Source organism: Rhinopithecus roxellana, chromosome 6, assembly GCF_007565055.1.
Source record: "Rhinopithecus roxellana isolate Shanxi Qingling chromosome 6, ASM756505v1, whole genome shotgun sequence".
In the NCBI taxonomy this organism is placed as follows: domain Eukaryota; kingdom Metazoa; phylum Chordata; class Mammalia; order Primates; family Cercopithecidae; genus Rhinopithecus; species Rhinopithecus roxellana.
The window spans coordinates 37,572,940-37,595,446 of record NC_044554.1 but is presented as its reverse complement, the minus strand read 5'-3'; the positions used below and the strand labels follow the sequence as shown (position 1 = coordinate 37,595,446).

Sequence of the window (22,507 nt, the reverse complement as noted above, 5' to 3'; positions counted from 1 at the left end):
TAACAATAGTAGCTAATAATAAAATAGAACAATTATAACAATAGACTGTACTAAAAGTTATGTGAATGTTGTCTGTGTCTCTCAAAATATATATATATAGTATATCTATATATGTATATATACATATATATTTTTTGTATATCTATATATGTATATTATATATTTTTTATATATATACAATATATATACATATATAGATATACAAAATATATATATATCTCTTTTGAGGGCATGGTGGCTCACACCTGTAATCCCAGTACTTTGGGAGGCCGAGGCAGGTGGATCACCTGAGGTTAGGAGTTTGAGACCAGGCTGGCCAACATTGCGAAACTCCGTCTCTACTAAAAATATAAAAAAGCCAAGCGTGGTAGCGGGTGCCTGTAATCCCAGATACTCGGGAGGCTGAGGCAGGAGAATCGCTTGAACCCGGGAGACAGAGGTTGCAGTGAGCCAAGATCGCACCACTGCGCTCCATCCTGGACAACAAGAGCAACACTCCATCTCAGAAAAATAAAAAATAAAAAATAAAAAATAAAAAATATATATATATATATATAAATTTTTTTTGAGAGACACAGACAACATTCACATAACTTTTAGTACAGTCTATTGTTATAATTGTTCTATTTTATTATTAGCTACTATTGTTAGCTTCAGTCTGTAAGAAACAATAGTAACTAATAATAAAAGAGAACATCTCATTTATAAATAAAACTTTATAAGTACGTATGCATAGAAAAAACATAGTATATATAGGGCTCTGTACTATGCATACTTTCAGGCATCCACTGGGGGATCTTGGAACTTACCCCCAAGGGTGCTACTCTGTAGGCAAATGGCCATGATCTGGAAGGTAAATCAAGATTGAAATCTATCAAATGTGAATTGTCTTCCCCAGCAACCAAAAAAATTGTATGTTGAAGCCCTAACCCCCAGTACATCAGAATGTGATTTTAACAGAGATATAGCCTTCAAAGAGGTGATTAAAAAGTGAGACTGAGCTGGACACAGTGGCTCATGCCTGTAATCCCAACACTTTGGGAGGCCGAGGTCAATGGATCACCTGAGGTTAAGAGTTTGAGACCAGCCTGGCCAACATGGTGGAATCTCGTCTCTACTAAAACTACAAAAATTAGCCAGATGTAGTGGTACATGCTTGTAATCCCAGCTACTCAGGGGGCTGAGGCAGGAAAATCACTTGAACCTGAGAGGCAGAGGTGGCAGTGAGCCAAGATCACGCCACGGAACTCCAGCCTCCGCATTTTAAAAAAAAAAAAAAAATTGAGACAGTTATAGCGGGGCCCAATCCAAACTGACTGGCACCCTTATAAGAAGATAAAGTGTGGGGCTGGATGCAGTGGCTCATGCCTATAATCCCAGCACTTTGGAAGGCCGAGGCGGGCGGATCACCTGAGGTCAGGAGTTTGAGACCAGCCTGGCCAACATGGTGAAATCCCATCTCTACTAAAACTACAAAAAATTATCCAGGCGTAGTGGCACATGCCTATAATCCCAGCTATTCAGGAGGCTGAGATAGGAGAACTGCTTGAACCCAGGAGGCAGAGGTTGCAGTGAGCTGAGATTTCAGCACTGTACTCCAGCCTGGGCAAGAAAAGCAAAACTCCTTCTTAAAAAAAAAAAAAAAAAAAAAAGATAAAATGTGGACACCCAGGAGACACCAGGGAAAATACCATGTGAGAAAACAGAGATAAGTTGGTCATTTTCCAGGCAAGGACAGAGATTTCCCAAGAAAGCACATCTTTCTCAAGAAAGTACAAGTGATACCTTGATCTTGGACTTCTAGCCTCCAAGACTGTAGGAAAATAAATTTTCATTGTTTAAACCACCCAGTCTATGGCATTTTGCTATCCTAGCCCTAACACTCTAATGCAAACGCCTTAACAATTAACAGAAAAAAAAATTAGGATATATACCTATAGTACAAAATAACAGGTACAGTCATGCACTGCATAATGGCATTTCAATAAATGATTGGCCACATATATGACGGTGGTCCCATAATATAATACTGTACCTTTGCTTTTCGTTGTTATCATTTATTTATTTATACATGTATTTATTTATTTAGAGACTGAGTCTTTCTCTGTCACCCAGGCTGGAGTACAGTGGCACGATCTCGGCTCACTGCAACCTCCGCCTCCCAGGTTCAAGCAATTCTCCTGCATCAGCCTCCTGAGTACCTGGGATTACAGGCCCCGCTAATTTTTATATTTTCAGTAGAGACGGAATTTCCTCATGTTGGCCAGGGTGGTCTCAAACTCCTGACCTCAGGTGATCTGCCCGCCTCGGCCTCCCAAAGTGCCAGGATTACAGGTGTGAGCCTCTGCGCCCAGCTATTTATACATCTATCTATGTAATTTCTGGATTCAGGGGATATATGTGCAGGTTTTTTACTTAGATATATTGCATACTAGCGAGGGTTTGGCTTCTAGTGTGCCCATCACTCAAAGAGTGAGAATTGTACCCAATAGGTAATTTTTCAAATCTCAACCTCCTCCTACCCTTCCCTTCAAAGGGCCTAATGTCTATTATTTCTGTCTAATACTGTACCTTTTTTTATGTTTAGATTCACAGATACGGCCAGGCACAGTGGTTCATGTTTTGGGAGGTCGAGGCGGGCAGACCACTCGAGGTCAGGAGTTTGAGACCAGCCAGGCCAATGTGGCAAAACTCCATCTCCATTAAACATACAAAAATTAGCTGGGCCTGGTGGCACAGGCCTGTAGTCCCAGCTACTCAGGAGACTGAGGCAGGAAAATCACTTGAACCCGGGAGGCGGAGGTGGCAGTGAGCCGAGATCACGCCACTGCACTCCAGCCTGGGAGACAGTAAGACTCCGTCTCAAATAAAATAAAATAAAATAAAATAAATAAAATAAAATAAAATAAAATAAAATAAAATAAAATAAAATAAATAAAATAAATAAAATAAATAAAATAAAATAATAAAATATAAAATAAAATAAAATAAAATAATAAAATAAAATAAATAAAATAAAATAAAATAAAATAAAATAAAATAAAATAAAATAAGATACACAGATACTTGCCGTTGTGTTATAATTCTACAGTATTCCATGCTGTCCAGGTTTGTAGCCTAGGAGCAATAAGCCATACCATCAAAGACTATCGTCTAGGTATGTAGTAGGCTAGATCATGTAAGTATGTGTAGGTATACTCTATGATGTTTGCATCATGATGAAATCACCTAAAGATAGGTAACTACACTTGCATGCATGTGCCTTCAAGAGGTGTTATTATCTCAAAATTAATATTACATCATGAAAGGTTGGGACCAGGAACAATGGCTCACGCTTATAATCCCAACACTCTGGGAGGGCAAGGTGGGTGGATCACTTGAGCCCAGAAGTTTGAGTTCATCCTTGGCAACATAGTGAAACCCTGTTTCTACAAAAAATACAAAAATTAGCAGAGCTTGGTAGCAAGCTTCTGTAATCCCAGTTACTCAGATGGCTGAGGTGGGAAGATTGCTTGAGCCCAGGAGATTGAGGATGCAGTGAGCTATGATGGTGCCAATGTACTCCAGCCTGGGTGACAGAGCAAGATCCTGTCTCAAATACAAAAAAACAAACAAACAAACAAACAAACAAAAAAAATTTGGTGGATTTACCAAACATACCTTACTGTCAAGGTTCTTCATTGTTAATAGATCAAGAGACTTCAGGGAATGTCCTGTAGGTGAAATGAAGAAAGAACACATGTGGATATGAGAATCATGGTACTCAAACAAGGAACATTTAATCTTCAATTATTCTTGAAGATAGGCCTTAAATTGGGCATCTATGTAGGCAACTATTGGTTGGTAGCTAAAAAAACTTTATACATTTAGCATAGCAGTTTAATAAAATCTAAAGCCTGCCTTTTTTGACCACTTAACAGTTAACATGTATGCTAAGCAGTTTTCTATAGTGATAAAGAAAAGGTTCATAACATGTCCATACAAAGATATTAATTCCAAACCAATAATAAGGCTCATGCTTTACTCTATGGTAATGTAAAATGTAAACATAGAGGAAAGCTGGGTGCATCCGACAGAGGACTAGTATCCAGAATATACAAAGAACGCAAGCAACTGAACAATAACAGCAACAACAAATACTTACATTAAAAAGTGGGCAAAGGACATGAATAGACATTTTTCAGAACACCAAAATACAAAGTAAAACCACAATGAGATATCATCTTACCTCAATCAGGATGGCTACTGTTAAAAAGATAAAAAAAATAACAGGCCAGGTACAGTGTTGCATGTCTGTAATCCCAGCACTTTGGAAGGCCAATGTGGTAGGATCACTTGAGGCCAGGAGTTTGATACCAGCCTGGGCAACATAGCAAGACCCCATCTATACAATTTTAAAAATTAGCCAGGCATGGTGGCATATGCCTATAGTCCCATTTACTCAAGAGGCTGAGGTGGAAGGATCAGTTGAGCCTGGCAGGTCGAAGCTGCAGTAAGCCAAGATTGTGCCACTGCACTCCAGCCTGGGTGACAGACCAAAAATAATAAAAATAAGTAAATAACATAATTTGGCAAGGATACAGAGAAATGGGAACCATTATAAACTGTTGGTGGGAATGTAAATTAGTACAACCTCTATGGAAGATTTGTACAAATAAAGTTAAATAAAGAAATAAGGAAGCCAGGCACAGTGGCTCATGCCTGTAATCCCAGAATTTTGGGAGGCCAAGGCGGGTGGATCACCTGGGGTCAGGAGTTCGAGACCAGCCTGGCCAACATGGTGAAACCCTGTCTCTACTAAAAACACAAAAATTAGCCGGGTGTGGTGGCAGGTGCCTGTCATCCCAGCTACTCGGGAGGCTGAGGAAGGAGAATCACTTGAACCCGGGAGGCAGAGACTGCAGTGAGCCGAGATTGTGCCATTGAACTCCAGCCTAGGGGACAAGAGTGAAACTTCATCTCAAAAAAAAAAAAAAAAAAAGAAAAAGAAATAAGGAAATAAGCTAAAACTAATAGAAGCTATATTTAAATTTTTTTGCTATAACTGTTTAAATTAAAATCTTGTAAAAAATCAATTATATACAAAAGTATTAATCTTACAAGAAAAGAACATTACTTAGGAAAATAATAAAATCTGGAAGAAAGGGTAATACTTATAAAATTAGTCTATGGCAAAGGAAGGCAAATTCCTTGAAATAAGAAAATCTTTTTTAATTTAAATAAGAAAACACTAACCTGGCTTCTGTGTCTGTTTGATCACCATATCCCACTGTCTCCACAACAGTCAACTTCAACTGAACATTGCTTTCCTGAAGTTCGTATGTCTGTATTTGAAGTCCAACATTTGAGTAAAAATGTGAGGATTTGTCATCTTTCAAGTTAGTATTAAACAATGTGTCAATCAGTGCTGATTTTCCAATTCTAGTTTCCCCGTAATAGGCATAGATTCATTGTCATAGGGGTATAAAGGGGCTGAGAAGAAGCAACACTTTGAATTCCTACAGTGGTTTTTAAAATCTTAGAAAGTTGAACTCATAGAAGTAGAGAGTAGAATACTGGCTACCAGAGGCTGTGGGAGCAGGGAGAAAGGAAAGGTGGAGTTGTTGGTCAAAGGGTACAAAGTTTCTTTTTTTTTTCACTTTTATTTTAGGTTCAGGGGTACACGTGCAGGTTTTTTACATAAACTCATGTCATGAGGGTTTGTTGTACAGATTATTTCATCACCCAGGTACTAAGCATGGTACCCAATAGTTATTTTATCTGATCCTCTCCCTCCTCCAAACCTCCACCCTCAAGCAGACACCAGAGTCTGTTATTCCCCTTCTTGTGCCCATGTGTTAGCATCATTTAGCTCCCATTTGTAAGTGAGAACATGGTACATGTTCTCAGCCATAAAAAAGGAAGAGATCATGTCCTTTGCAGGAACATGGATGGAGCTGGAGGCCATCATCCTTAGCATACCAACAGAGCTCACTGCAGCACTGTTTACAATAACAAAGACATGGAATCAACCTAAATGCTCATCAATGATAGACTGGATAAATAAAATGTGGTATGCTATGGAATACTACACAACCATGAAAAAGAATGAGATCATGTCCTTTGCAGGAACATGGATGGAGGTAGAGGCCATCATTCTTAGCAAACTAACAGTTTCAAACAGAGAGGAGAAAGAAGTTTTGAGATCTACTGCACAGCAGAGTGACTATAGTCAGTGTATTCTATATTTCAAAATAAGAGAGTTAATTTAAAATGTCTCTTCATAAAAAAAGATTGGCAAGCCAGGTAACAGATATGTTAATTCACTTGATTGAATCATTCCACATTGTAAACATTTATCAAAACCTCACATTGTATCCATACATGTAAATAACTATGATTTTTCAATTAAGAATAATATTAATTTAAAATAAATAATGGGTCTCAAATACTTCAAGGACTGGGATGGCCTTGAAAGTATACATGCTAGCCCTGATTCTCTTAGTCATTAACATAATACAGAAAGAAAGTATACACTAAGCTACATCCGACTTTTAAGAGGACAGGAACGTTTCAATTGTTAACAATCATTACAGGTCGAGTGTGGTGTCTCATGCCTGTAATCCCAGCACTTTGGGAAGCTGAGGTGGGTGGATTGCTTGAGCCCAGGCAGCTGAGGCTACAGTGAGACTATCACACCACTGCACTTCAGCCTGGGCAACAGAGTGAGAATCTATCTCAAAAAATAAAAGGATTACATAATATGGCTGAGAATCATTGCAAACATGAGGATATATTTGAATTAATAGCATCAATGTTACACTGCTTAAGATAAGTTGAAATGAACATTGGGAAAAATGAAGGAATAATTCAAATGAGGTGTTTGACACTTACCCACACAGAGGATATTAAAAATGAATCCTTGTCGGATAGATCTGTTCACTAACTGATTGGGCAAACATTCAAAACCAAAATGACCAATCATATTTAAACAACAAATATTATTTTCTTTTTGCTTAAATAAAATACAAATTTAGAGTTTTGTGTTAGAATAGAAAATGAAGTCATTTGAAAGGAAAATGATTATAGTACATCAAAGAAATTAGAATTGATTATCATTTGATTATCATACCTCAGATGAGATGCAAATATATTAAGTACACTTTGTGAAAATAAAGGTCTGCGTTCAAACACATAGATTTGTCTCTTATATTTATAAATAAAGTGAATCTATCTCTCAGCACACTCAAAGAGTCTCTGTTTCTAAATTTTAAAAGAAATAGGTGACAAACACAGTGGCTCACACCTGTAATCCCAGCACTTTGGGAGGCTGAAGCAGGCAGATCATGAGGTCAGGAGTTCAAGACCAGCCTGGCCAACATTGTGAAACCCCATCTCCACTAAAAATACAAAATTAGCTGGGTGTGGTGGTGCACACTTGTAATCCCAACTACTCAGAAGGCTGAGGCAGGAGAATCACTTGAACCTGGGAGGCGGAGGTTGCAGCGAGGTAAGATCGCACCACTGTACTCCAACCCGGGCGAAAGACCGAAAATCTATCTCAATAATTAAATAAATAAATAAATAAATAAAGGAATTAAGGAAATACTATAAGAAATTCTAATGTATTACTGTAACATAACAAATTATTTCTTCCACAAGAAAAAAGAAAAAAATTTTAACATCCTTTCATTCTGCTGCAGCGTGTAAATATATTGAGAAAATCCCACACATGTTAATCCAGATGCTTCTCAACTTATGAGGCTATGTCCCAAGAAACCCTAGATGCTTCTCAACTTATGAGGCTATGTCCCAAGAAACCCATCATAAATTGAATATATTGTAAGTCAAAAATTCCTTTAATACACCTAACAAAACTGAACATTATAGCTCAGCCTTGCCTGCCTTAAACATGCTCAGAACACTTACATTAGCCTACATTTAGGCAAAATCAACTAACACAAAGCTCATGTTATAATAAATTATTGAATATCTCATGTAATTTATTGAATAAAGTGAAAAACGGCACTATCATAGAGTCAACAATTTTAGTTCAATGATTGTTGATCCTCTACATATGTGAGAAACCAAAATCAATTTGAAATTTTTAAAAAATCAAATGATTTTAACTTCAAATTTGTTATATACCCTCTGAGGACTTGTGTTATATCAAAGAAATCTACTACTAATAACACCATTCTAGAAAATTAGAAATCCATCAATATTATACACAAAGTTACCAACTGATCATTTTTAAAAGGTTAAAAGGTAATTCATTGTTTAATTTCTAAGCGCTTTTATTTTAAAAATGAGACTTATATAACCCCCTCCACACCTATAAACACATTAAATACCACTTTGCAATGACAGCTCAGCATTGCAAACTGCTTGAGCTGCTTGAGCCCAAAGCTCAGCATACTTGAGCCCAAAAGTTTGAGGCTGCAGTGAGCTATGATCGTGCCAAGGCAGGTGGATTACCTGAGGTCAGGAGTTCGAGACCAGCCTGGCCAACATGGTGAAACCATGTCTCTACCGAAAATACAAAAATTAGCTGGGCATGGTGGCACATGACTGTAATACCAGCTACTTGGGAGGCTGAGGCAGAAGAATCACTTGAACCCAGGATATGGAGGTTGCAGTGAGCTGAGACTGTGTCACTGCATTCCAGCCTGGATGACAGAGCAGGACTGTGTGTCAATAAATAGATAAATAAAATATTTAAATTATGTTCTTAGCTGGGCATGGTGGTGTGCACCTGTGGTTCTGGCTACTTGGGGGCCTGAGGCAGGAGGATGGTTTGAGCCTGGGAGATAGAGGCTGCAGTGAGCTATGATCATACCACTACACTTCCGCCTGGGTGACAGAGCAAGACCTTGTATCAAAAAAAATAAAAAATTATTTTCCTCTCAGTCCCAGGTATTCTAACAAGCCTTGATGGCCCCCATTTTGAGATTATAGCCTGTGGCAAGGGCCTGGCAAACAGGTTCTCTGTGCAGAATTGAGGTCGTTGTGGAGTAACATTTTCTTGGGCTGCATCAGCCTGTGGGTGAAAGTAAAGTTGGGTGCGGTGGCTCTCCCCTGGATTCCTTGATGCTTTTAATATCCTGAGTCCTCTACCCCACTCTGCACGAGCCACATTGACACTCGTGCACCAAGGTATGTGGTGTGGCCCCAGTGCCCACAGGATCGCTTGTGAGAACTGCTCCTTCAGCCCCACCTGTGGCCTCTCCTCCCGGGTGAAGTCTGGTTCCTGATGTTCATGCCACGCTCCTTCTCACCAGGGTGCACAGGCATCACCGCCTCCAAAACACCTGATTGAAACCTGTTCCTGGTGGGGCCACCTCACCTCTCCAGGATGGCTTTCTCTGAAGCCAGTTCTTCCATCACAGTGGAAGTAAAGAAAATTATGAAAACTAGCAGGGAACAGTGGTTCACACCTGCAATCCCAGCACTTTGGGAGGCTGAGGAGGGCAGATCACTCAAGGTCAGGAGTTCGAGACCAGCCTGGCCAACATGGCAAAACCTGATCTCTACTAAAAATACAAAATATTAGCTGGGCATAGTGGCGTGCACCTGTAATCCTAGTTACTCAGGAGGCTGAGGCATAAGAATTGCTTGAACCCAGAGGTGGAGGTTGCAGTGAGCCGAGATCATGTCACTGCACTCCAGCCTGGGCGACAGAGCAAGACTCTTTCTCAAAACGAATAAATAAAATTATGAAAACTCTCTTGAATATATGGGCACCTCCTGAACAGGAGGTGGTTGAGGGGAGGTCCTGGCAGGTGGGACACAGTATCCTGGCAGGGCAGGAACTGGGACTTCAGTGTATTGTGTTTGGACCTCAATGGTGCCCTTGTCACAAGTATCCATCTGCATCCACTGACTTATATGGGGGAACCTGGGGAAAAACCAATGATATGGTTTGATTGTTTCCCAACCAAATCTCATCTTGAATTTTAGCTCCCATAATCCCCACATGTTGTGGGAGGGACCCAGTAGGAGGTAATTGAATCGTGGGAGTGGGTTTTTCCACTGCTTTTCTCTTGGTAGTGAATTAGTGAATAAGTATCATGAGATCTGATGGTTTTACACAAGGGCAGTTCCCCTGCACACGCTTTCTTGCATGCTGCCATGTAGGATGTGCCTTTGGTCTTCTTCTGTCTTCCATCACGATTGTGAAGCCTTCCCAGTCATGCTGAACAGAGTCCATTTGTAATATTATAAATTACCTAGTCTCAGGGATGTCTTTATTAGCAGCATGAAAATGGATGAATACAACCAAGCTCAATAGCTTAAGTGGGTCCAGCCATCACTCCAGAAGATACAGGATCATAAACCACGGCAGCATCCACACAGTGCTAACTCAGCACACGTGCGGAGTATATGAGCTGTAGGGCTATGGTGGCCTCTGCCTAGATTTTTATAGTACAGACAAGATTTCACCACACTGGTCAGGCTGGTCTCAACTTCCGGACCTCATGATCCACCTGCCTCAGCCTCCCAAAGTGCTGGGATTATAGGCGTGAGCCACCGTGCCAGGCCAAAAATGCAGATTTATGAGTGCCTCCCAGTGCTCTGAATCTAAATTTCTGGATGTCTAAATCTCTGTATATCTAACTTTTAACAACTTTGCTCTCTATGTCTAATATCATTTTAACCTGGAAAATATGCCCTCACCAACCCTTCAATCAATATTATTACCTGACTTCTCCTGATCATAAAGGTCACTAGAGGGCTTGAAAAAATATACATTCTTGGGCCGGGTGTAGTGGCTCATGCCTGTAATCCCAGCACTTTGAGAGGCTGAGGCGGGTGGAGCATGAGGTCAGGAGATCGAGACCATCCTGGTCAACAAGCTGAAACCCCACCTTTACTAAAAATACAAGAAAGAAGGAAGGAAAGGAAGGAAGGAAGGAAAGGAGGGAAGGGGAGGGGAGGGGAGGGGGGGAGGGGAGGGAGGGGAGGGGAGGGAAGGGAAGGGAGGAAGAAGGAAAGAAGGAAAGGAAAGGAAAGGAAAAAGGAAAGGAAAAAAAAAGGAAAGGAAAAGGAAAGGAAAGGAAAAAGGAAAGGAAAAAGGAAGGAAAAAGGAAAAAAAAGGAAAGGAAAAAGGAAAGGAAAAGGAAAGGAAAAAAGGAAAAAAAAGGAAAGGAAAAAGGAAAGGAAAGGAAAGGAAAGGAAAGGAAAAGGAAAGGAAAAAGGAAAGGAAGGAAAGGAAAGGAAAGGAAGGAGAGAAAGAGAGTTACCTGGGTATGGTGGTACGTGCCTGTAATTCCAGCTACTTGGGAGGCTGAGGCAGGAGAATCGCTTGAACCCAAAAGGCGGAGGTTGCAGTGAGCCAAGATCGTGCCTCTGCATTCCAGCCTGGTGACAGAGCAAGACCCTGTCTCAAAACAAAACAAAACAAAAATCAAACACATTCTTAGGTCTCTCTGCTGGTGGGGATCATGTATAAAACAAAGCCCAAGAATCTACATTTATTTATTTATTTTTTAAGTTTTTTGCTTTTTTTGAGATGGAGTCTCACTCTGTCGCCCTGGCTGGAGTGCAGAGGCATGATCTCAGCTCACTGCAACCTCTACCACCTGGGTTCAAGCGATTCTCTAGCCTCAGCCTCCTGAGTAGGTGGGATTACAGGTGCCCGAAAATATGCCTGGTTAATTTTTGTATTTTTAGTAGAGACAGGGTTTTACCATGTTGGCCAGGTTGGTCTCGAACTCCTGACCTCAGGAGATGCACTCACCTTGGCTTCCCAAAGTTCTGGTATTAGAGGTGTGAGTCACCATGCCCAGCCAAGAATCTACATCTAAATGTAGTTGTTAAATGTTCTTATAAGTAACTACACACATTTATCTGTTTTGTGGAATTACCGGAATATAGATCAGTTAAATTTTGGATAGCCTTAACCCAATACTGATAATTTTAGTTTTTGAATAGCAGTTTATTTTAAGCCATTGCTTCTGGAAGAATTTAATCTGATCCAGTGTTGCATTTTTCTCTCACCGATAGATACAAGAATGAAGATAATAGCTATAGCATTTAATGAGCATTAACTATGTGCCCGCCACCATGTAACTGAACCTCCTCAAACCCTCTGAGGCATGGACCACTGTACTACTGCCATCACCATTTTATGGAGAAGATACTGAGGCAAAGCAGGGTTACGTATCTTGCTAGGCCAGGCAGTTATTAACATGGTAGAGTTGGGATTCCAAACTATTCTTGTAACCAACACAACACTGCATCTCTGCACTTAATCCAGACCAATTTCTCTGATGCTCAAAATTTGCCTGCTTTTTTTTTTTTTTTTTTTTTTTTTTTTGAGAGAGAGTTTCACTCTTGTAGCCCAAGCTGGAGTGCAATGGTGTGATCTTGGCTCACTGCAACCTCCGCCTCCTGGGTTCAAGAAATTCTCCTGCTTCACCCTTCCCGAGTAGCTGGGATTACAGGCATGTGCCACCATACCCGGCTAATTTTGTATTTTTAGTAGAGACAGGATTTCTCCTTGTTGGTCAGGCTGGTCTCAAACTCCCAACCTCAGGTGATCCATCTGCCTCGGTCTCCCAAAGTGCTAGGATTACAGGTGTGAGCCCCCGCGCCTGGCCAATTTGCCTGGCCAATTTGCCTGCATTAAATGTGCTTTTGTGAAATATAGATAGATAGATAGATAGATAGATAGATAGATAGATAGATAGATAGATATAGATATAAATATATAGATATTTGAGACGGAGTATCTCTCTGTCACCCAGGCTGGAGTGCAATGGTGCAATCTTGGCACACTACAACCTCTGCCTTCCAGGTTCAAGCGATTCTCCTGCCTCAGCCTCCTGAGTAGCTGCAATTACAGGCACCCACCACCATGCTAATTTTTGTATTTTTAGTAGAGATGGGTTTTCACCATGTTGGCCAAGCTGGTCTCGAAACCCTGACCTCAGGTGATCTGCCTGCCTCAGCCTCCCATATTGCTGGGATTACAGGCAGGAGCCATTGTACCCAGTCAAAATATATTTCTAATATAAAAGGTTCCAGCGATTCTCCTCACTCAGCCTTCCGGGTATCTCAGATTACAGGTGCCCAACACCATGCCTGGCTACTTTTTTAGTATTTTTAAGTACTAAAAACAACATAGCTTTCACCGTGTTGGTCAAACTCCTGACCTCAAGTGATCCACCCGCCTCAGCCTCCCACAGTGCTGGGATTACAGGCATGAACCACCGTGCCTGGCCTAATTTTTATATTTTGAATAGAGACGGTGTTTCACCACGTTGGTCAGGCTGGTCTCTAACTCCTGACCTCGTGATCCACCCACCTTGGCCTCCCAGAGTGCTAGGATTACAGGTGTTAGCCACCACGCCCGGCCCTATATGTGTTTTCCTAAATGCACTTAGAAATCAATGGGTAGGGCTTGGTGCCTTTAGGAAACCATTATAGAACTCTACTCTTCCATGGACCCAGAAAACCACAAGACGAGGACAAACAAGGAAAGTTTAGGTTTTCCCTGGAGAAAGAGGAAAGGCGGAAACAGGCAGGACCAGACAACTGGCCAGACAAGACCACGTGTAAGTGCCAAAAGAACCACACAAGCTATGCCTTTAATTCCAGCACTTTGGGAGGCCAAGGTAGAAAATCACTTGAGGCCAGGAGCTTGAGAACAGCCTGGGCAACATAGCAAGACCCCATCTCTACAAATTTTTTTTTTTTTTTTTTTTGAGACGGAGTCTCGCTGTCTCCCAGGCTGAAGTGCAGTGGCTGAATTTTGGCTCACGGCAAGCTCCGCCTCCCGGGTTCACACCATTCTCCTGCCTCAGCCTCCCGAGTAGCTGGGACTACAGGCACCCGCCACCATGCCAGGCTAATTTTTTGTATTTTTAGTAGAGACGGGGTTTCACGGGGTAAAGGTCAAGGCGGGTGGATCAACTGAGGTGAGGAGTTTCAGACCAGCGTGGCCAACATGACAAAACCGGGCTCTATTAAACGTACAAAAATTAGCCGGGGGCCTGCAATCCCAGCTACTCAGGAGCCTGAGGCAGGAAAATCACTTGAATCCGGGAGGCGGAGGTTGCAGTGAGCGGAGATCGCGCCAGTGCATTCCAGCCTAGGCGACAAGAGCAAGGCTCCGTCTCAAAAAAAAAAAAAAAAAAAAAAAAGACAAACTAGGCACTTGAACCTCTTTCCAACTGCTGACACTAGCATTAGCTTCAATGAGATTGGCCAGGTGCAGTGGCTCACACTTGTAGTAATTCCAGCACGCTGGGAGGCTGAGACAGCAGGATCGCTTGAGCCCAGGAGTTTGAGACCAGCCTGAGGAACATAGCGAGATTCCTTCTCTAACAACAACAACAACAAAAAAAAAATTGGTAGGGCATGGTGGTGCATGCCTTTGGTCACAGATACTCAAGAGCCTGAGGTAGTAGGATGGCTTGAGCCCAGGAGTTCAAGGGTGCAGTGAGCCGAGATCAGGCCACAGCACTCCAGCCTGGGTGACAGAGTGAGACCCTGTCTCAAAAAAAAGCAAGACCATCAGCCTTGAGTTTGAAAGGAAATGTACATTTCCTCCACTAAAAGTTAGAACTGATTTACACATCCCCAGCTGACCACTAGGCCTGATTTACAGCTCAGAATTGTTGACACCCGCTTCCTGAAAGAAACAAGTGTTTTTGGCTTTTTTTTTTAAGAGAAAAGGTGTCATTCTGTCGTCCACACTGGTGTGCCAATGGTGCAATCATAGCTCTCTATAGCCTCAACCTCCTGGGCTGAAGGGATCCTCCCGCCTCAGCCTCCTGAGTAGCTGAGACTATAGGCACGCACCACCGCGCCCAGCCACGTTATTATTATTTTTGTAGAGATGAGGACTCACTGTGTTACCCAGGCTCGTCTTGAATTCCTGGCCTCAAATGATCCTCCCACCTCAGTCTCCCCAAGTGCTGGGATTATAAACGTGAGCCACCATACTGGCCAAAATAGAGTATTAGAGACACACTTTACATTGAATTTACTTGGAAAGCTGATTCTTTTTTCACCCCCTCGCTAGGAGAGCGAGCTGGATTTTAGGACTTTAACGCTGAGCATGAAATGGTCAGGCCAGGGGAGATGGCCTTCACCCGTTGGGTTACAAGAGTATCAACTCCCTCCCTGCTTGATTGAGCAGCTGAGCAAACTCGACCACAGCTGCTTTTAGCTCTTCCCATCCTGCTCTGCAAAATGCTGTACCTCCCTGTACACTTCTGATTTCCTCCTTTTTATTTTTTATTTGTTTTGAGACAGGGTCCCCCTCTGTCGCCCAGGCTGGAGTGTAGTGATGTGATCTTGGCTCACTGCAACCTCCGCCTCCTAAGTGCAAGCAGTTCTCCTACCTCCCGAGTACCTGGGATTGCAGGCGCTTTCCACTGTGCCTGGCTCATTCTTTTGTATTTTTAGTAGAGATGGGGTTTCACCATGTTGGCCAGGCTGGTCTCAGACTCCTGACCGCAAGTGATCCACCTGCCAAAGTGCAGGAATGACAGGTGTGAGCCACCATGCCTGGCCAATTTCCTCCTCTTTTCACTGTCTCCACCAGGAGTGACTCACAATACATGCGTATTTAAAATTCTCGTGGCTATAGGGGAAAAAATCTGCTAAGTTCAGTTGCTTCAAAGTAAATTGTGTATATCAGAATTCCACACACACAAAAATCATTGCCGGAGAATGGACTCTGGATTCTTCATATTTGGCTCTAACAGGGAGGGAGAGGGCAGGGCCAGGGGTAGAAGACATGCCAGTGGGAAGGTCTATTCTCAGATTCTCAGACACAGCAGCTCCCAGGCCCCATCCAGACCACTGCCTTCTGCAGCTCAGAACAGAACTTCTGCCTGGCTGGCCCCAGTTACTTCATCTGGGGCAAGCAAAGGACCAACTGATTTAAAAAAAAAAAACGCCACCGCTAACAAGGCCTTTTTGCCCCTACTTCCAAAGCACAAAAGCAAGTTTTCCTGCAGGGCCAGCCTTTGAAGGCCTGATTTTAGATAAGAGGAAAAAAGTTCCTTGCTCAAACAAATGCTTTCCCAACTTCTCAATCTCTGTATCCTTCAAGAGGCTTCTAAGATCACCTTGCTTCCTTCACCTTTTCTTAGCACTGACCTCTTACGTGTAAGAAAAAAATAAAAGCCAGTACAGAGGTTGTGAAGGTCACGCATAGTTGTGAGAACCAAGTTTACTTGCTTTGGTAGTAGGGATAAATTTGTTCAGGCCCCCAGGCATTGAAAGAGTACACAGTAGATTCTGAAAAGGTTCTGAATCAGAGAAGAGTCAAAGAGGCTCCATGACAAGGGCTGGGGTCCCCAGCCCATGTAATTATAGTATATTTTATTTTATCTTTTATTTTGAGATGGAGTCTTGCTCTGTCACCCAGGCTGGAGTGCAGTGGTACGGTCTCAGCTCACTGCAATCTCTGCCTTCCGGATTCAAGCAATTCTCATGCCTCAGCCTCCGGAATAGCTGGGATCAGAAGCGTGAGCCACCACACCTGGATAATTTTTGTACTTTTAGTAGAGATAGGGTTTTGCCATGTTGGCTGGGCCGGTCTCAAACTCCTGACCTCAGGTGATCTGCCCACCTCGGCTTCCCAAAATGCTGGGATAACAGGTGCGAGCCACCACACTAGGCCCGCAGTTTCTTGTAAAGTTAAACATATACTTACCATAATACCCAGCAAGGCTGGGCGCAGTGGCTCATGCCTGTAATCCAGTTCTTTGAGAGGCTGAGGCAGGCAGATCACCTGAGTTCAGGAGTTAGAAACCAGCCTGACCAACATGGTGAAACCCCATCTCTACTAAAAATACAAAATGAGCCGGGCTTGGTGGCGCATGCCTGTAATCCCAGCTACTAGAGAGACTGAGGCAGGAGAATTGCTTGAATCCGGAAGGCGGAGGTTGCAGCGGGCCAAGATTGAGCCATTGCACTCCAGCCTAGGCGACAGGAGTGAAACTCCGTCTCAAAAAAAAAAAAAAAAAGACCCAGCAATGCCAATCTTGGAGTTTTATCCAAGAGAAATGAAAACATATTCATAGCAGCTTTATTTGTGACTACCCAACACTAGAAAAAAAACAAATATTCATCAACAAATAGCTAAACAAATTGTGGTATATCCCTACAATGGAACACTACTCAGTAAAATGAATTACTGACACATGCTACAACATGGATAAGTATTTTCAAAATTATACCGATGGGTGCAGTGGCTAACACCTGTAATCCCAGCACTTTGGGAGGCCTAAGTGGGCAGATCATGAGGTCAGGAGTTGAAAAGCAGTGTGGCCAACATGGCAAAACCCTGTCTCTACTAAAAATACAAAAATTAGCTGGGCGTGGTGGCACATGCCTGTAATCCTAGCTACTTGGGAGGCTGAGGCAGGAGAATCACTTGAACCCTGGAGACGGAGGTTGCAGTGAGGCAAGATCACACCACTGCACTCCAGCCTGGGAAAACTTGTTGCAGTCACCTTGGAAAATAGAATATGCCACAAAGGGCAAGTAAAAAGAACGTCAGAGTTTAAGGTTTCAGAAATCTAGCCCTCCAAAAGGATCACCAGAGCCGTACCTGTGGTGGCTTCAGGGGAGTGGAAGCAAAGGTCATCAGAGCTGAGGAAGACGTGGGATGGTGAGTCAGGCAAATTGCATGCTCATCCATGTGGATGTTGACATCCTCAGGAAAGCAGAAGGATTTCAGAGAACAGAGGGCAAAGCACGATTTCATTCATGATTTTTTCAGACAGGGTCTTTCTTTGTCTCCCAGGCTGGAGTGCAGTGGCGCAATCATAGCTCACTGTAGACTTGAATTCCTGGGCTAAAGCAATCCTTCTGTCTTGGCCTTCTGAATAGCTAAGGCTACACTGTGTGCCACCACGCCTGGCTAATTTTGTATTTTTATTTTGTGTAGAGAAGGGGTCTTGCTATGTTGCCCAGGCTGGTTTGTAACTCCTAACCTCAATTTATCCTCCCACATTGGCCTTCCAAAACATTGGGATTACAGGCATGGGCCACCGTGCTCCACCACAAAACACTTTTTTTTTTTTTGAGATGGAGTTTCACTCTTGTTGCCCAGGCTGAAGTGCAATGGCACGATCTTGGCTCACCACAAACTCCACCTACTGGGTTCAAGCGATTCTCCTGCCTCAGCCTTCTGAGTAGCTGGGATTACAGGCATGCACCACCATGCCTGGCTAATTTTGTATTTTTAGTAGAGATGGGGGTTTCTCCATGTTGCTCAGGCTTCCTGACCTCAGGTGATCCACCCGCCTTGGCCTCCCAAAATGCTGGGATTACAGGCATAAGCCACCGTGCTTGGTCCACAAAACACTCTTTTAAAAGTTTTTGTCTTTTTTTTCTGGAGTGGTGAAATAATTAATCTCTGTGGTGATGACTTCCTTTTTATTTGGGAAAAGATATTTGCTGTAGGCCTATTGTTTGTACAAAGATGCTAATAGCTAACTTTTTTTGAGTGTCCATTCGTTCACTCATTCAAAATACACATACTGGGGCCAGGCGTGATGGCTTATGCCTGTAATCCCAGCACTTTGGGAGGCAGAGGCAGGTGGATCACTTGAGGTCAGGAGTTTGAGACCAGCCTGGCCAACATGGTAAAACACCGTCTCTACTAAAAATACAAAAATTAGCCGGGTGTGGTGGCGTGCACCTGTAGTCCCAGCTACTCGGAAGGCTGAGGCAGGAGAATCACTGGAACCCAGTAAGTGGAGGTTGCAGTGAGCCGAGATTGCACCATTGCACTCCAGCCTGGGCAACAAGAGTGAAACTCTGCCTCAAAAAAAATTAAAAGCCACACAGAGGGGTGGAGAGGGAATACTCGCATCAGATGCACCTGGGTGATAACTGAAGCTCTACCTTTTACAGTAATTGGGCAAATTACTCAACCCTCTGAGATTGACTTTTCTACGTGAAGTAGCTGTTCCTGCAGATGGTTTAAGGGGAGTGAAAGTAAAGGTCAGCAGAGTTGATGGATGACTCAACTCAGAGTTGAGGATGAAAAGTGGGGATTCGGAGCTTGCAGTGAGCTGAGATCCGGCCACTGCACTCCAGCTCGGGTGACAGAGCAAGACTCCGTCTCAAAAAAAAAAAAAAAATCAGCACTTTGGGAGGCCGAGACGGGTGGATCACGAGGTCAGGAGATCGAGACCATCCTGTCTAACACAGTGAACCCCGTCTCTACTAAAAATACAAAAAACTAGCCAGACGAGGTGGCGGGCGCCTGTAGTCCCAGCTACTCCGGAGGCTGAGGCTGGAGAATGGCGTAAACCTGGGAGGCGGAGCTTGCAGTGAGCTGAGATCCGGCCACTGCACTCCAGCTCGGGCGACAGAGCAAGACTCCGTCTCAAAAAAAAAAAAAAAAGAAAAGTGGGGATAATAGCACCTGCCTGTATCCTGGTACAGATCCTATGATGCTGATTTATTTATTTGTGGAGTCAGGGTCTCGTTCTGTTGCCCAGGCTGGAGTGCAGTGGCATTATCATGGCTCACTGTAGCCTTGAACTCCTGGATGTAGTTGTGCACACCTGTAGTCCCAGCTACTCGGGAGGCTGAGGCAGGAGAATCGCTCTGAAAGAGATCAAATGAAATAATGAAATCCACAGGCAGACAGCCCGGGCGGCGCCTTGAGCCTAGCTAAAAGTTGACCCTAAAGGCAGACAGCCCGGGCGGCGCCTTGAGCCTAGTTAACAAGTTGACCCCAGACCCACCCGATAACGTTATCTATAGATTTCAGATGTTGTATAGGCAAGCATTGTGAAAGTCCCTGTCTTGTTCTTTTTCTGTTCTAAATTACTAGTGCTTGCCATATATCTCTCAAACTTCCTGAGCCCAGTATAAACATATCCCTCCATATGTCTCTCAACTTACTGGGCTCATCCCACTACATGTCTCCCCACCATATATCTCTCAATTCAAAGACTACCATATATCTCAACTTTAGAAAGACACCACCTGGAAAGTCCCCGATAAGAGCACAGTCGTTTGTGAGAGCGCGGGAACCAATAAAAAAACTGCTAAATGTATAGACTTAAAATGTTAACCAATTGTAATGCTGTAACCTAGAGAATTCCCTCGTTCCTCTGCAACTTTACAAGTCCTGTTTACATTAGGCTATAAAAGGCAAGCGCACGCATTGTTCAGGGCCCTCTTGTATGTTGTAAAACGGAGGGACCAAGTTCGAATTTGCATTAAAGATCCTTGCCGCTTGGCTTTGACTCTGGTCTCTGGTGGTCTTTTTCGGGGAATAAAAGGTCTGGGCATAACAGCTTGAACCCAGGAGGCAGAGGTTGCAGTGTCCCGAGATCACACCACTGCACTCCAGCCTGGCGACAAAGCAAGACTCCATCTCAGGGGAAAAAAAAAAAAACTTAAAAAGTTATAGGATCCAAAATGAGCAAAATCGCTGGGCACGGTGATGACAGTTGTAATCCCAGCACTTTGGGATGCCCAGGCGGGCGGACCATCTGAAGTCAGGGCTTTGAGACATGCCTGCAGTGAGCCGAGATTGCACCACTGCACTCCAGCCTGGGAGACACAGTGAGACTCCATTTCAAAAAAAAAAAATTAGCCAAGCATGGTAGCACGCACCTGTAGTCCTAGCCACCGGGGAGGCTGATGGGGAGGGATTCCTTGAGCCCGGAGGTCAACGCTGCAGTGAGCCATGATTTCACCATCTCACTCCAGCCTGGGCAACAGAGCAAGACCTTGTCTCAAAAAAGAAAACACACACATACACACACACAAACAGAAAACAAAACAGAATAGCATCATTTCCTTATCATTAGCTTGAAGGAAGTGAATTGCCTGTAAAAGTTTCCATTTTCAAAAAAAGCATTAAAATACAGTGTAATCCCAGCACTTTGGGAGGCTGAAAAGGATTGCCTGAGCCCAGGAGGTGCAGCCTCGACCTCCTGGGCTCAAGCGATCCTCCCACCTCAGCCCCGCAAGCAGCGGGGACTACAAGCGCGTGCCATCATGCCCAGCTAATTTTTTGTATTTTTGTAGAGACAGGGTTTCACCACGTTGCCCAAGCTAGTCTGGAACCCCTGAGCTCAAGCGATCCACCGCCTCGGCCTCCCAAAGTATGGGATTACGGGCGTGAGCCACTGGGCCTGGCCCAGTTGCTTTCTTCAGTCTGAGCATGAGTGCTGGAAGAAAAGCTCTCACTTGTATGTAAGTTTTTAGAGACAGTGTATCCCTCTGTCACACAGGCTGGAGTGCAATGGCGCAATCTCGTCTGACTGTAACCTCAACCTCCCGTGCTTGATCGTTTATATAATCTGGGCTCACTGTAATCTCAACCTCCCGGGCTTGATCGCATACTCGCATGCATATACACACATACACATACATACATACACACACACACACACACACTTGTTTAGACAAAGTCTCGGTCTGTCGCCCAGGATGGAGTGCAGTGGTGCGATCTCGGCACACTTCAACCTCCGCCTCCCGAGTTCAAACAATTCTCTGCCTCAGCCTCCCGAGTAACTGCGATTACAGGCGCCCGCCATCACGCCCGGCTAATTTTTGTATTTTTAGTAGAGACGGGGTTTCACCACGCTGGCCAGGCTGGTCTTGAACTCCTAACCTCGTGATCCACCCGCCTCGACCTCCCAAAGTGCTGGGATTACAGGCGTGGGCCACCGCGCCCGACGGATCGCTTATATTTTTAAAAAGATGTTTTCTTCTTTTTCTAGCCCCTTTTACACCGCTACAAAGTTTAAAAGGCTTAATGCGATTACAACGGCCCCTGAGAGGTCGAGCTCGGCGGCGCAGCTCCCTAATGCGGGGCAACCTCAGAGGGGGCCTACCTTGCCCAGGATGAGCCGCGCCAGGTGGCGGGGGACGCGCCCAGGGGTCCTCGGGCCCTGGCTGGAGGAGGTGTTGTGGGACGCACGTACCCAGGATCAGGTGAGGCGAGTGCAGGGCCGGGACTGCAGCTGCCGCTGGCCATTGAGGAGCTTCTCCGCAATGGGCCCGCCAGGAGCCGGCCGGTTGGGGCGCAGCGCCTGCTCGTGACGCGTCTGGCCCTTGCTACACCCGGCCCTGCAGGCGGGGAAGTCGTAAAGCTCCTCCCGGTAGCTTATGGGCGGCGGCAGCCGGGCCAAAGCTTGCGGACACAATTGGCCAGCTCAGCTGCCGGTTACATCCCCTCGGCCGCCTGTGGCCAGCAGTCCGCGCATGAACGCTCCTGGAAGACGTGCAGCCCCGCCGCGAGTTCCGATTGGCTCCGCGTGAGGAACGGGCCTCCGCGACGTCACAAGCGCGCGCCTTCGGTGACGTCACAAGCGCGCGCCTTCGGTGACGTCACAAGCGCGCGCCTTCGGTGACGTCACAAGGGTGGGCCTTGGGGCGACGTCACGGGCGTTCGGCTGCGTCACGGTGGTGGTAGTGTCGGGAGCTGAGCAGTCTTCTGAGAGTGGACCCTGGTAACCGCGACCTCCCTTCCAGGTCCTGTGTGTTGCTGGAGAAGGGTAGTTGACAAACTCAGACCCAGCGCAGT

General features: G+C 44.3%; 1 protein-coding gene across 7 annotated transcripts in view; it reads right to left on the bottom strand.

Moving 5' to 3' along the window:
* Window positions 1–22,205, bottom strand: part of LOC115892050 (septin-14-like) — a 45,670-nt gene extending 23,465 nt beyond the window's left edge. For 3 of the 7 annotated variants that reach the window (XM_030933335.1, XM_030933329.1, XM_030933334.1), the window contains exons 1-3: window positions 11,223–11,285; window positions 5,236–5,324; window positions 3,661–3,713 (exon numbers count right to left, since the gene is read on the bottom strand). In XM_030933335.1, the coding sequence (XP_030789195.1) occupies window positions 3,661–3,713; window positions 5,236–5,263 (81 nt within the window). In that variant the 5' untranslated portion in view covers window positions 5,264–5,324; window positions 11,223–11,285. Of the gene's footprint in view, window positions 1–3,660; window positions 3,714–5,235; window positions 5,325–11,222; window positions 11,304–19,381; window positions 19,517–21,815 lie in introns of those variants that run through there. The other 4 variants (XM_030933330.1, XM_030933332.1, XM_030933333.1 and 1 more) reach the window with 4 other exon arrangements.
* Window positions 22,206–22,507: the final 302 nt, after the last annotated feature.